Genomic DNA, 15612 nt, shown 5'->3' on the forward strand with positions numbered 1-15612 from the left:
GTCCTGAATTTAACACTATATAATTCATACATTCATCAAAAAAAAAACTCTACTGGTACCCCCTAAATTTATTGAAATACAGATAAATTTGGCTGCCGTAATTTATATTCACAGCAACAATATTCAAGTGTTTCCTTTTCCCCTCATCCTCAGCAGCACTTAGTATTCTCACATATTGAGAGTAGGCATTCTCACAGGTGTGAGGTAATAGCTCATTATGGCTTCAACTTTCATTTCCATGATGATTAGATAGGTTGAGCATTTTGACATATATCTGTTGACAATTCATTTCTGTCTTTTGAGAAATGTCAATTAGTTTTATCATATCTTTCCCCAAGTAGGCCTAGATAAAATCATCACACTGTGTCTGACATATACATATACAATTATTTGTCAATTCAAAACAAAAATATAGCAAAATAAATAACAATGACAAAATGAGATGATTGCACAGGAATAAGAAATGGATATTTGATATAGCTCACAAATAAGCCACATTCCAAATATATTCTATTGGAGTACAAATACACAAATGAATAAAAGGAAGAAAATGACCCATTTACATGCCAACTTTCAAGACAGGATCATTTGTTTCTATATATGATCTGTTCTTCAAAATATCTGGCTGTATAGTTAAATGCATATGAATATGTCTCTCTCTATATGGTAAATCCCACCATTTCAATGAATATGTTTCCTTGTTTTAGATTTGGATTTTCAGTGGAAATTTAAATATGGTATATTCCCTATTTTCTAAGAAGAATCCTGAGGGATCCGAAGAGGTTCCCGTTCATTTCATTTTTGTCATGCCCTTTGCCTTTAGTTTCAGTAAATAATAACATTTGCATTTCACCATCATTTACTAAGGAATCATGAAAGAGTTCTAGAATATGACACTTGCCAAATTGAGAGATCATAATCACTGTTGAATTTGAACATGTACTTTTGAAATATTTTTTCCTTAAGTAAAGTTCTAGAAATTGAAATCCTCTCATAATTACAGTAAACATTCTGAAGAAATAAATACAATAAAAAATTCAGTGCTTAGTTACACTAGACACTTTTCAAGTGCTAAAGAGCAACATGTAGTTAAAGGCTACAACTTATACTACAGCATGGATACAGAATATATTCAGTATTGAAGAATGTTCTCTTAGATGCCAAGCAGAAACCAACCACAGGAAGAGACTGTACTGGCCTATAGATAAGACAAACCCACAAGGCAGCCAAACAAGTTTAGCCAAAAAATGATCTACACTCAGGAGTGAACATGGTAACAGAAGAGCAAAATCTACATTCATCCATTCAGGTCATAATTCCTACTGCACTGGAGAAAAGGCTGGAAACAAAACAGAGAAGGCTCCCAGGATCCCTGAGCTTTCATTCTGTTTGTTGTGATTCACACAAATATATAATGGCTGGTAAATGTAACTGTGATGGAGAGGAGTAAAGCAGGGTAATGGAGGGAGAGTTGATGGTGGGGTGGGGTGTGGGCGATGTTCCCCTAGGGAGATCCATTTGAGCAGGGGCCTGGATGAAGGTAGTGAGTGCACTGTGTGAGGATATGTGGATAGAACCTGAGTGTGAGCTTGGTGAGTTGTGGCTCAAGTGGATTGAGCTTGGTGGAGAGTAGAAGGAAGTGAGCAGAGGTCAGTAGACAACAGGAATCCCTATACTGTTTATCTCAAACTAGTATCAGTAAACATCTTTGGGGCATGCATCCCTAATTCATGCATATAGAGAGTCTTTATTTACTATTATCAGTATATTAGCAAAGCATCATCACTACATTTAAGGATAAAAGTAAACATCAATCCAAGTTCTAGTAGTCTCTCACTTTACCTCAATGTATCATTTACCTAAGGGATATTAAGTGAGAGATTGTGCTTCCTTATAAAGTCTTAAAATTGCCATAAGAGATTAATTAAATTGGTTCAATTGACCAAATTTTTTCCACTCAACATATAGCAAAGCTTCTTCACAGCAGAATGCTCCTGTAAGCAGTGCAAAAACTTCCATAATCAATCCATTCGAAAGAAGCTGTATAGCATACTTATAAGTACCACTTTTGGGCAAATCAAGCTCCTCTACTTGCTGTATAACTTTGAACAAGTTCTTTATTCTTACTGACTTTCAGATTTCTCATTTGTAAAGTGGGAATTGGACTTAAGTTTTTTCCTGAAATTTGTGACAAGGGCTCCTAAAGGAAACCAGGTAAGTTATAAATAAAGAAAACACATTACATTTTATCTTTGTAGTCAGGCTTCTATGGACTGTAGTTAATTAGGCACAGGAGGAGTTGGAGAAGGAGTTCAGGAAGAAAAAAAAAACAATGTTTGCATAGGTAAAGTAGTAGAAAATGGCATGGTGTAATTAGGAAATCCATTTATTTGTAAATGGTGAGACAGCATGGGTCATGTGTAGGATTCTTCAGCAGTGGCTGCTGCATAGTAGATACTTAAACATTTATGAAAATAACACAGGTGGAGTGATGAAGGAGAGTATGGAAGGAAACTATCAGGAATTAGAGTTCAATACAAAGGAGCTTTATATATTGATTCTGATAGAGCAGAATCTGTGGAGGCTCTGAAGAATTTTGCGGAGGGATTGATGTGATAAAACTGGCCTTTAGCATCCCTCTAGCTAGTAGAGGTGTAGAAGATGGGTTGGAGGGGCCAACTTTCAGAGGGAAAGCATAGTTGGGAACCCATCAGACCAATCAAGGTGGCAGTGACTAGGGCCCTGCTGAGGCTTTGGCATTGATGAAGGAGAGAGATAGTTTCAGGTACTATTAGAGGTGAGATGAAGTGCACGATGGTATTTTTTACTGAGGTAGGAACATATGAAGCAGGTAAGAGAAATATTAAGGAATCAATGGGACTTAAGCCTACTTACCACTTCTATAGGAGCATCGACTATAGTCAACAGTCACAGAGGAAAACGGACAGCTGAGTATTGACTTTAGCCAACAGCCCTGATATGAAGGTGCACAGCTGAGGTAGACTTTAGGCGACAGTCAAAAGCTTTTACTTTTACAGCTTTTATCTCTGTAGTTGCAGTGTGTATGTTCAGCAAATAAGTTACTACAAATCTGTGACCTTTTAACAAGTCCTTACTATGAGTGATTATAATTATTTTCCTAAAGCTGCCTATAATTTAAAGCAACCTTTCAGTGCTTTAAAGCTTTCCTCATCACACAAGAGCAAAACGGATTTGTCATCAATGTATAGCACAAACTATCGGGCAGAGTATGAGTGTTGGCAGAGGCCAAGGTTTAAGGGCCAGTAAGCACAGTACCGAAGTGGTTAAGAATATCAAGTGAAGGATATGGCTTCATAATGACTCTTGGGCTTACAAATTCAGAGGATGAATCATTGTGGTGTCTTCTCCTGAGACAAGATGTTCTGAAGTACCACATGGAGTTGTGAAAGAAAAAACAGAGTGAGCCTAGCTTTCCACCTGCTAAGTGTGAGTATGGGTTGCCCAGGGAAGGCAACCACCTTTGGGTGGTAGTTTAGCATGTGGACCTGAAGCTGCATTTTAGCACTTGTAGCATTTAGGGGAAGCTGAAGTGACAGGACTAGATAAAATTGCCCAATGAGTGTGCACAGTGAAGAGTGGAGGGTAAGTTGTTTTTTTTTTTAATCTGGGGAGCAATGCACCTCAAAAAGTTACTACCTGTGAGCTTTCAAAGATCTAAAACAATATCAGAAGCCTGATGTAAAACCTCTAGGTTGTTAAAAAGAAACCAAAATACACACACAAAAAAACATAAAAACCTTGCAAAATATAATTATTTGCAAAGAAATAGTATCAAAGCCATTCTGTTTTTTTCCTACAACAATATTATTGAATCACATTGTGGATGAATTTTAATAATGCTAATGTGTGTAATGTAATGTGGAATGAGGGCCCCTTCCAAATTTATTATTTTTGAAGTCTATGAAAGCGGTTGGGGTGTGCAAAAAGGTGTCTTCTCTTTCACTGTCACCTGCAACCCCATCCCTCAGCCCCTGATGCCTCCTTCTTGGGGTACCCTCCCCACTCTTACCCATTGTACCAATCACTACATCTCTCACTTTGGGAGGTGATTTCTGTAATGCTGAGTTTAGATTTTCTGGGTTAGAAACCACAAGTAGCTCCTTGTGGTACTTGTCCCACAAGATTTAGTTATCTTTTAATATTTTTTCAGCATATTACAGGTGTAAAAGTGTTTAGGTTATGTATATGGCCTTTGCTCCACATGAGTCAGAGCTTCAAGTGTGTCCATCCCCCAGACAGTGAGCACTGCAACCATTAGGTGTGTATATACCCATCCCCTCCTCCATCCTCTCATCCTCCCGACATGCGATCAATATAGTTCTGATGAATATCATCTTAGATCACCTTCTCCCTCTGGTGTGCCATGGTGGCCTTGCCACTGCTTGATCCAGTCCAGGGCTCTCTCAGTACTCTCTGACAGTTGGCCTGGTCCAGGTTCTTTTGCTGTCCTGAGAAAAAAAGCATTCCTGTGCTACTCCCCTGCTGGGGTAGAGCTCACTCAGGCAACCCATTTTCCTGTCTGCATCCATTCCACCATGTTTTCACCTCTCAGGATCTTATTTCATGCTCCACTCTCTTCTTACTCCACTCACATGCCCTGGCTTCTGAGGACCTGCCTTGTTACTAGAGCTGCCCATAGATACTGCCAGGAAAGGGCTTGCTGTGGAGGGCAAACCCACAAGGTAATGGACATAATATTGGACCTCAGCTTGGATATCTATTTTCTAAAAAAGATTTTGAAGAGGTCTAAAACCTCTCCCACTTTTAAGTACATACATAGAATAAAAAACCTCTAGGACTATCTGACAAAAAGCAAAAATGAAAACAAAAATGGGGGTTCATGGCTGAGAGAACATTCTGGACAATGTGGCCAATATCACCAATGTGATCATATGAACAGAATAACCCTGTTCTATTCTAAATCACTTGGTGACTATATAGGTCATTTAAAATTTGAAATTTTGATAAAATACACCCAATATAATATTTACCATCTTACACTTGTTAGGTATGCAGTACAGTAGTGTGAAGCATATTTACACTATGTGAAAGAAATTTTGAGAACTTTTTTTCCCCGAACAACAATTAAACATAACTCCATTTTTCCATTCTTCCAGTCCCTGGCACAACCATTTTACTTTTTGCTTCTATGAATTTGATTCTTCTAGATACTTTGTATAGCATAGTTTATTTTTTAAACAGACAATAACAAAAGTATCTCCAGCAGAGAGAAAGAAGGAACCCTGGTTTTATTAAATACCTAAATACTGACTTTAAAGCCTGTGATTTTACTCACTGTATTTTTATTCATTCATTTCTTAATTCAGTAGCAATGTGTTGTAGAATGTGTTTAGGACTGCAAAACACAGTGTTGAACATATGAGCTCTGTAGACATTTCTGCAGTTTTAAAAGTCCAACAATGTACTCCATAATTCCTCCCTTATTACCTCCTGCTCTTTTACCTGAAAGCTTCCTCCCTCCCATTTTTACAATCTGTCTGGAGACCATCTAACAATTTTTTCCAGACTTTATGGCCCACATTTTTATGTTTATTTGTGCTATGCTCTACCTGAAATCTATAGGTACTTTACTAAATGTATTTTTATATGTAAGTTACTTAAAATCAACAAATATATCTGATCAATCTCTGCATTACTAATGCCTGACACAGTACGGAGATGTGTGTGTTGGGTAAATGTGTGCTGGCTGACTGTGTGTGTGACAAGTCTGCACTGTACTTTTATTCTTCTGCTTATATCATTAAATAAACCAAGTGGTTTTAAAAAAATCAATAAATTAAACAAAATTATCTTTTAATAAAACTAATACTTTTGTTTTAAAACATTTTTATTAAAAATTTTTGTATAGATTGTTTCCCTTTCATTCCATTGATACTGTTTAGTTGGCTGTTGATGGTTTAAAGCAGGTATGGTGAAGGCAAATTTTTTTCTATCAGATATTTGCAAAAGGATAGTAAAAACTGTTTTTTAAATCCATTATTATAATATGCCAATCCTTAGCCAAAAACCTTTAGGTAAATTTTAATATCAGTTCCAGTATTTATAAGTCCAACAAAAAATTTGTCATTTAGCTTAATTTCTAAATGAGGTTTTTGGTCATTAATAAAGTTTGCCAATATACTTTCATTGCAGTACTTCCAGAACCTCCTTGTCTTAAAACATTAGATTTTTAAATTTGCATATTAATAGCAGAAGTTGTGCAATACAGTCTCTAGCCTGAATTACAAAATTGGAAGTGAAACTCATCATAACGGAAATTTCATTCGAATAAGCTGAATCAATTATATCTAAATGTATTATTACTCTTTTTAATGTAACAGAGATATGACCAAATTATTAACTAATATTAATGTGCTTGTAGGATCAGGCCACATATATCTATAGTTATATAAATCTCAGTAGATGGTGTTAAGAGTCCATTGTCACAAGATGATCTTTGTTCTCTGAAATTACCTTTTGGGGCAAGAGTCTCAGCCAAAGTTGCATTTTAAATGTCTGATCAGACCTTTTAGCAATTTCTTAAAAGTTCATTCCACAGCCAGGTGCTCCCCTTGGGCCATAAGGTGCCACTGGGGTGTGGTGGTGGGGAGCTGGTGCTGGGCTGCCTGGCTGAGCACAGCCACGGCCTGGGTGGCTCAGCAGCCATGGCAGCGGTGGCACCATGCTGCTTAATTTTGCTGGGCATAAAGCTGCTGGCATTTAGAATTAACATTATTAAAAGTCAGTATATGTAAAGTGATATTGCTTAAATTAGGAGGACTTACTATTTCTTGAACCTGATATTTCTTGCAATTTAGCAATTAAATCTATGTAAGTTTCATTAATGTTTTGTTTAACATTTATATAGAAAGATACAGCCTAATAGAAGCTATCTTTTCCCTACTTTAATACAGCACTGTTGAATTTCAGAAATAGCCTGATCATATTTTAATTGTGCATTAATGTCAAACCAATATTCCTGGCCCATAATTTGAGTCAGAAAATTTTATTCGTGGGTCTGTAGACCCATTTAGCTAGGGTTGCTGATGGATCTTTTCCCTGCACCAAGTGGTGAACTATAAAAATTTATGTGAAGATATAACTGTTTGTACAAAAGATTTCCAATCGCAAGGGATTAACAGTTCTAATTGAGCCAATTATTTAATCGAGCTCTTTGTGTAATGACAGTTTGTCATGGCTGGTAGCAGTGGCTCACACCTGTAATCCTGGCACTCTGGGAGGCCAAGGCAGGAGGATCACTCAAGGAGTTTGAAACCAGCCTGAGCAAGAATGAGACTGTGTCTCTACTAAAAATAAAAAGAAATTAATCGGCCAAATAAAAATGTATAGAAAAATAAGCAGGGCATTGTGGCATATGCCTGTAGTCCCATCTACCAGGGAGGCTGAGGGAGAAGGATTGCTTGAGCCCAAGAGTTTGAGGTTGCTGTGAGCTAGGCTGAGGCCATGGCACTATAACCAAGGCAACAGAGTGAGAGTGCTGCTTTTGTCATTCCATTTGTCAGTGGTAAGCAAGGGAACTCTGATATTAACCAGCAGGTTCATAATGCAGCACAGAACATGAAAGGGGCTTTAACGATTTTATTTGAAGCTAAAGACACCTGGACTTCCTGGTGTTGATGATTATGTTATGGAAGAGACTACAGAGATATGTGGTGCTCACTGTCTCAACTCTGGCTACTGAGACATAAAAAACAGGACTGCATCCAAAATCACTAATGCAATTTTCAATAAGAAGTGGCCATGACCCCTGAGATTCCATTAGGGAGAATGAACAAAGTGTTGCCCACAGTTAGATGACTAAAAATGAGAACTGTGTACTGTGCCCTGCACCTACTAAAATTAAGGAAGATAAAGTTATGTAAAATAAATTCTCTAAGATTGAAATATCAGATAAAGAAAGATTATTCCAAATATTTTCAATCCAGAGAAATCATTCTATTATATTCTAACACTGAAAATACACACTCATAAGTAGATTCTAGATGGATGCATATGTTGTACTGTAAGTAATTCATAGAAAATTAAATTCAATCCTCTTTATGTACCTGAAATCCCTATTGAGAGATTGCCAGATTCTCATGTTTCTTTATATAGTACTTACCATATGCATCACACACTTATTAATGCTTTACTTACTTATTTTCATATTTATGACATTATATGTTAGGATCTATTAACATTTTGCTTATACAAAGCAAACAACACTGTGTTTTTGATTTAATCCTCTGGCACTCAGAATTGTTTATCTTTTTTGGCCTTTAAGGTTCTTAATTTAACTTTAGGACACTGATGCTCTAATCTTAATTAAGTAATCAGAATGCTATAAGTATACCCTATGAATGGCCTCAAGCTCTCTAGTTAAAATTTTTTTTCACCAAATGAAAAAAATTCTACACTTCTCATCAGAACATTTAAAGTACTATGTGAACTGGTCGGAGGTGAGTACAACAGTGAAAATATTGTAGCCCAAGCACAGGTGGAAAGAAGAAAGGCTTAGATACAGTTGTAGAAGGGAATGAAGATAAAAAATGGCAAAGAACTAGAGGTAATTATGCAATGAAAGAAGCAGAATTTCCACTTATAAATTCCCAGAGTTGGTTGTTCTGCAGGTCCCTTCGCTCCACATACAAAATCAGTGACTTTTTTTACACTGGATATTTTCAATCTCTTATCTGGAGCCACAAGCTCACTCCCACAGAAATATTGATTGCTAATTATAAAGCATCTATTACATATCTAACACTGTCCTGTACTTATTTCTTCTATTTAAATATAAAAACTCCATAATTTATAAATCCTTCTTAGTATTTACCTGAACAAAGTAGCCTGATAATGTCAAGAAATCAATTGGTTCGAGCACCAAAAGTAAAAGAAACAGTAACCAAAAAGTGCTTTCAATATGCTTCCCAAATTAGTATGAAAACATACAATGTACTAAGTAAAGTGAAATTACTGCAATGTGGAATTACTCATACCTTCAGATAATTTTATGGGCACCATTAAGTTTTATAATAATCCTTGTTGTAATTGCAGATCTGGTCATATAAATGATACTAAATGAACTTTGAAATAATAAAATAACATACTAGGCCTAGCAAGAATAATAAGCATTTAAGAACAGAGGATAGGCATGGGCAGGTTCCAATTCAGAAGCTTTAGGTTTTTAAACAATTAATTCAACGTAAAGCAAACAAACTATTTCCTTTCAGAATCGTTGAAGTTTCTAATTTGCTAGTAAATTCTCAACACATTTAAATTACCTATTTTTACTAACATTTCTTCTTTTTTGTTCAAAATAAGTATACATCCACATTCACACAAACATAATTCCTTAGTCTGTAAATATACTACAACTATAGTTCAACTTAACTGTGATGTATTTGTATATTTGATTCAATAGAAATAAAAAAGATGCTTATTTCTGTTTCACTGGCCAGGCAGGTTGGATGTTGAAAGAAAAATGTAGGATAGAATGTAATCACTAGTCATTCTGTGTTCAGAAATGTATAGCTTTTCATTAAGTTCAAAATCTTTATTATAAGCATTACAGTAACAATGTAATTATAAATGTAATTTTAAAAAGCACTGGGAACATTATTCTTCAAAGTAGAGCCACTGATAAAAAGGATCACAAATGATGTCATTTCACTGTGTAACCCAACAGTACATTTTTACAATTGATTTCCTCCAACTTTGAGTAACATGGGATAGGTTAAAGTTGGTGCAAAATAACAGTTCATTCAATCTACAACATTTTTGACACATTAAAATTATTTTTAATTTAATGAAACAAATTAAGTTTACATGTAGTCTAAAAATATTCCTAATTTCATTCTATTTTATTATCATAATGTGCAATACTAACACAAGTTATTTTTAATATTGTAATTTTTTCATTCCGATTATAATGAGAAGAATATTAGTCTGTATACCTACATCATACATCACTTAAATTACTCTTTTTTATAAGAAAACTCCATAGTACCTCTCCATCTCATAAATCTTACATTTCGGTGTTTTTAATTTTCCATGGAAAAGAATATGTATAATGCCCGCTTAATACAGAAAGGCTTCTAATAAATGTGATGTAGCTATCATTAACCACACACATATTCACATACACGCTAAGAATGAAAGAATACCATCTACTGTATATAAAGTTGAATAACATCAGTATTTGCATGTCAAAAATAGCAAAAAATTTTACTTTATTACATTTTCACCCTATCCTGACAAAAAGTGTGTTTTACATGTAATTATAACTCTAAAAAATCTCTGTCTTTTTAAAGCTGACAACAAATAAATCAACTAACTATTTTAACTGGGTTGTTCTCTATAATCAAAAACCTGGTTTAAAGAAATGTTGGAATGTGTTAGTGACTCAGTGCATTGCCCTGTGAGAACTCTATCTGTTTAGACTTGATTCTTCATTAAATGCGTTCCGAAACTTATTATATCTGTAGAGGAGCTTTAATTATCAATTCTTTGTTGTCTAAGGTGTATCGTTTGTATAAATATTTTTCACATTCATTATATTTGTAAGGTTTCTATTCTTTAAACTTTCTGTGATGTTGAACAATGTTTGAGAAAATATTGGAGCATTTCTTTCAGTGTAAGTTCCCCCATGTCCAATAAGATGTCTATTATAACTAAAGGTATTGTCAGCACTCTACATTATTATAGTTTACTCTAAGTACTGTTGTGCATTTTAAGGCTAATACTTTGCATAAGCACTTCCATACTCATTGCATTTATCTAACTTTTATCTAGTATGATTTCCTTAATGTTTTATAAGATTTGAACAGTTATTAAAGACTTTGCCACAATTTTCACATTCATAGAATTTTTCCCTTATATGAATTCTTTTATGTATATTAAGGTGTGAGCACTGGGACAATGTTTTGCCACATTCCCACATTTGTATGGTTTCTCTCCTGTACGGATTCCTTTATGTAGAGTGAGGTCTCTTAGCCAGGTAAAGGCTTTGTCACATTCTACACATTTTCAGGGTTTCTCTCCAGCATGAATTCTTTTACGTTGAGTAAGGGTTGAAATGTGGGTAAAGGCTTTGCCACATTCTTCACATTTGTAGGGTTTCTCTCCAGTATGGATTCTTTTATGTTGAGTAAGGTATGTGCACTGGGTAAATGCTTTGCCACATTCCTCACATTTGTATGGTTTCTCTCCTGTATGGATTCATTTATGTCGAGTGAGGACTCTTAGCCAGATAAAGGCTTTGCCACATGCTACATATTTTTAGGGTTTCTCTCCAGTATGAATTATTTTATGTGTAGTAAGGGTTGAGGACTTGGTAAAGGCTTTTCCACATTCTGCACATTTGTAGGATTTCTCTCCTGTATGAATTCTTTTACGTTGAGTGTGGTGTGTGCACCAGGTAAAGGCTTTGCCACATTCTTCACATTTGTAGGGATTCTCTCCAGTATGGATTCTTTTATGTTGAGTAAGGATTGAAAACTGCTTAAAAGCTTTGCTACATTCTTCAGATTTGTAGGGTTTCTCTCCAGTATGAATTATTTTATGTTGAATAAGGTAGTGTGAACTGGGTAAAGGCTTTTCCACATTCTTCACATTCGTATGGTTTCTCTCCTATATGAATTCTTTTATGTCGAGTAAGGTTTGTACACCAGGTAAAGGATTTGCCACATTCTTCACATTTGTAAGGTTTCTCCCCAGTATGGATTCTTTTATGTTGAGTAAGGTGTGTGAACTGAGTAAAGGCTTTTCCACATTCTTCACATTTGTAGGGTTTCTCTCCCATATGAATTCTTTTATGTAGAGTAGGGTTTGTACACCAGGTAAATGCTTTGCCACATTCTTCACATTTGTAGGGTTTCTCTCCAGTATGGATCCTTTTATGTTGAGTAAGGTGTGTGCAATAGGTAAAGGCTTTGCCACATTCTTCACATTTGTAGGGTTTCTCACCAGTATGGATTCTTTTATGTCGGTAAGGTGTGTGAACTGAGTAAAGGCTTTTCCACATTCTTCGCATTTGTAGGGTTTCTCTCCAGTATGGATCCTTTTATGTAGAGTAAGGTTTGTACAGCAGGTAAATGCTTTGCCACATTCTTCACATATGTAGGGTTTCTCTCCAGTATGGATCCTTTTATGTAGAGTAAGGTGTGTGCAATAGGTAAAGGCTTTGCCACATTCTTCACATTTGTAGGGTTTCTCTCCACTATGGATCCTTTTATGTTGTGTAAGGATTGAGGACTGGTTAAAGGCTTTGCCACATTTGTCACATTTGTAGGGTTTCTCTCCAGTGTGAATTCTCCTATGTATAATAAGTTTTGAGCAACAGTTAAAGGATTTTCCACATTCTTCACACTTGTAGGATTTCTCTGTCGTATGAAATTTCCTACGTCCAGATACATTAGAGCTGTGATTAAAAATTTTGTCACATTCATTAAGTTTGAAACTTTTCTCTCCAGTATGTCCTGTCTTGTGTATATTTAGATTTGATGATTTGCTGAAAACTTTTATACACTTACATTTGAAGATTTTTCTATGGCAACTTGACAAACCTTGCGTAAGACCATTAGAACATACTTTCTGCTTCTTAGGCTCAATGACACAATCCCAATCTCTTTTTAAGTGTACATTTTCAAGGCCATAGCTTCCATATAGTCTCATTATTGATTTCTGAAATGGGTCTTTTATGCCCTGCTCTGGCAACAGGTCTTTGGTGAAATGGGAAGACAGTTCTGAAAGAAATGAAAGTAAAAAAGTATCTCAATAACTAGACTCAGGTGAATATACTTCTCAATTTGAATATACAAAAGTATAGAAAGCACATTAGCAATAAAGCACACTAGAATGCCACGGTATTACTTCCATCATAGATGTATGACCTTAAAAATATACTTACAATCATGATTCTTTTAGAAATTATAACTTCTAATTGTTCATAGCAACCCAAATTAGAATAACACCAAGAACCACACGGAAGGAGATTGAAACTTTGTTGCATTTACCCACCATAGCCCTTCCTCCATGCTGATACTGAGTTATCACTTTAGTAGAAAAATCCCATCTCTTGGATTTCCTATCAAAAGAGAATGAAACTATGGGCACATTTCCACACATCTGTTTTTTTATAGCCTTTCCAATGTCTGGTTTCTATCTCCCAGGACAACTATAGAACTCTCTGGGAAAAAATATGCCCATATCAAGAATAAAATTCTGCATTATCATAATGATGGTACAAAATACTTAATTATGCTATAAAATTTGAAAGGCAAAATAAATAAATGATAATTTCCATGTGTTAATTTGTATACATTATAAAAAGACATAATTATTAACATCAACATCATAAAGGTGAGGGCAGATGTAAAGATTAAGAATTTTTGTAGGCAACCGAAGTTAAGTAGTTATCCATTTAACATAGGTTGCAAGTTCAAAAGATTTTACATAGTTCTCACAGTGAACATCATAAAAAATATTCATAGAGATAAAAAAGAAAGCTAGGCAAAGAAACAAAATATGTCACTAAAAATCAGTGAGGTACAATGCAGGACAGAAGGAGAGGAAAGAAAGAAAAGATAATGACAAAAGTCATATAAAACAATTAAAATTATATAAATTGTAAATCCTTCCTTTGAGAAAATTATGTAAATATTTATGTGCTAGTGTTTCTAGTCAGAAGACACAGTTAAATAAAGGGATTTAAAAAATCCAACTATATTCTATCTAAAGCGACCTGACTTCATACCTGGTGAGAACAATAGACTAAACCTGGCAGAATATAGCAAGATATATCAGGAAAACCTTTAGCATCTTAGAGCAGTGGAGTTCAAAATTATATTAGGCATATTATTCTGAAGTGAAAAATGTTATAATTCTTAAAATATAGTTTAAGTCAAAACTGTGACAAGAGACAAACAAGGGCATTAAATATAAAAAGTGGCCATTCACTGAGGGCTTATGAAAATAATACATATATATGATATCTATCTTTCTCTCACATCAAGGTTTTCAAATATATTTTAAATAGCATTGAAATAATTGAAGCGACACATTGACACCAAATAATAGGATATTTTGATACTCCAATTCCAATAATAAACCAGTCAAATTATTAATAAGAAAACAAAAGATTTGAAAACACTACAGAGCAATTAGACCTAACAGATGTATTGGAAACACTGTACACGACAATAGTAGAATATACAAACTTCTTGACAGCTCCTAAAACGTTCTTCCTAAAAAACTACCTGTTCAGCCACAAGTCTTACCCAATTTTAGAAAGTTGAAATTTTACACACTTTAATTTTTGACTAGAATGGAATGAAACTGAAAATGAATAATAGAAGAAAAATAGAAAAATTCACAAATATAGGAAAATAAAAAACATACTCTTGAATATGTTCTTCTTCAAGGGAAGTAGACCTAATGTTGTGAAGATGTCCAAATTGATCTACAGATTAAATGCAATTCCTTTCAAATTCTCAATGTCAATTTTTGAATAATAAAATAAACACCAAACTCTTCCTTCGGAAGTTTCATTAAATATAAATTGTTTAGACTCTCTAATGAAAAATAAGATGAATGTATCGATAAATACAAACAGAACCCTACAGTATGCCACCTAAAAAAGCCTTCCTTTACCTCTAAAAAGTCAAACTGGTTGAAAGTAATTGTAAAAAAAAATCTACGTAAAAAATAAAACGAGGATATTTTGGCCATAATTAAAGACAATACACTTTAAGTCAAAAACCTTCGAAAGTGACAAAGACTCTTATAAGGAAAAAATGGGTCATTTAGGAGAAATCTATGGCACAGAATACAATTAGACAGATATTATACATGGAATGTACATATTTTAGCATAGAGGTTTTAAAAAATATATTCTATATCAGGGCTTCTAAATATATTAAGAAAATATGAACAAAAGTATGGACAGAAGTGTGGCAAGAAACACCTAGCAACACACTAGTTATAGAGACTGCAAGACCTCACTTCCAATGATGAATACAACAATTTGACAAAAGATAAATAAGAAAACAGATAATGGGAAAAAAATATAGACCAGCTGGATGTAAAAGATATTTACAGAGCTCTTCAGTCAAAAGCAGCAGAATACACTATAGTTTCAATCATACATAGCAAAAGCTGTTAGGACACTTAAGTCTCATGAAGTTGAAGAAACCTAAAAACATACCACATATATTTTTTGACATAAATGAAATGGAACTAGAAATCCAAAGCACAAATGAAACTGGCTAATATGAAAATATGTCAAAATTAAACACACTCTTTAATGCATTCATGCTCAATGGTCAGATGATTTTTAAAAGATAAGATGTCAATACTATCCATAGTGACATAAAAATTTAATCAATGTCTATAATAGTCCTATCATACTTGTTTTGAAGATATATAAAAATAAATTCAAAAGTGAAATGGAACAAAAAATAGTCAGACTGTTTTAGAAATACAAACAAGGAGGAATAGCACTTCTTGATGTAAAAACAAATCTACAGGAATAAAAAAAATGAGCTACTGGCACAAAGACAAATAATGAGATTA

General features: G+C 34.5%; 1 protein-coding gene across 1 annotated transcript in view; it reads right to left on the reverse strand.

Annotated features, from left to right (window-relative positions):
* Positions 1 to 15612, reverse strand: part of LOC109730341 (uncharacterized) — a 153225-nt gene that overhangs the window by 98718 nt on the left and 38895 nt on the right. The window contains 1 exon segment of the mRNA XM_075998880.1: positions 11661 to 12024. Coding sequence (XP_075854995.1) covers positions 11661 to 12024 — 364 coding nt within the window.

Source organism: Microcebus murinus, chromosome 31 (genome assembly GCF_040939455.1).
Source record: "Microcebus murinus isolate Inina chromosome 31, M.murinus_Inina_mat1.0, whole genome shotgun sequence".
Classification (NCBI taxonomy): Eukaryota; Metazoa; Chordata; class Mammalia; order Primates; family Cheirogaleidae; genus Microcebus; species Microcebus murinus.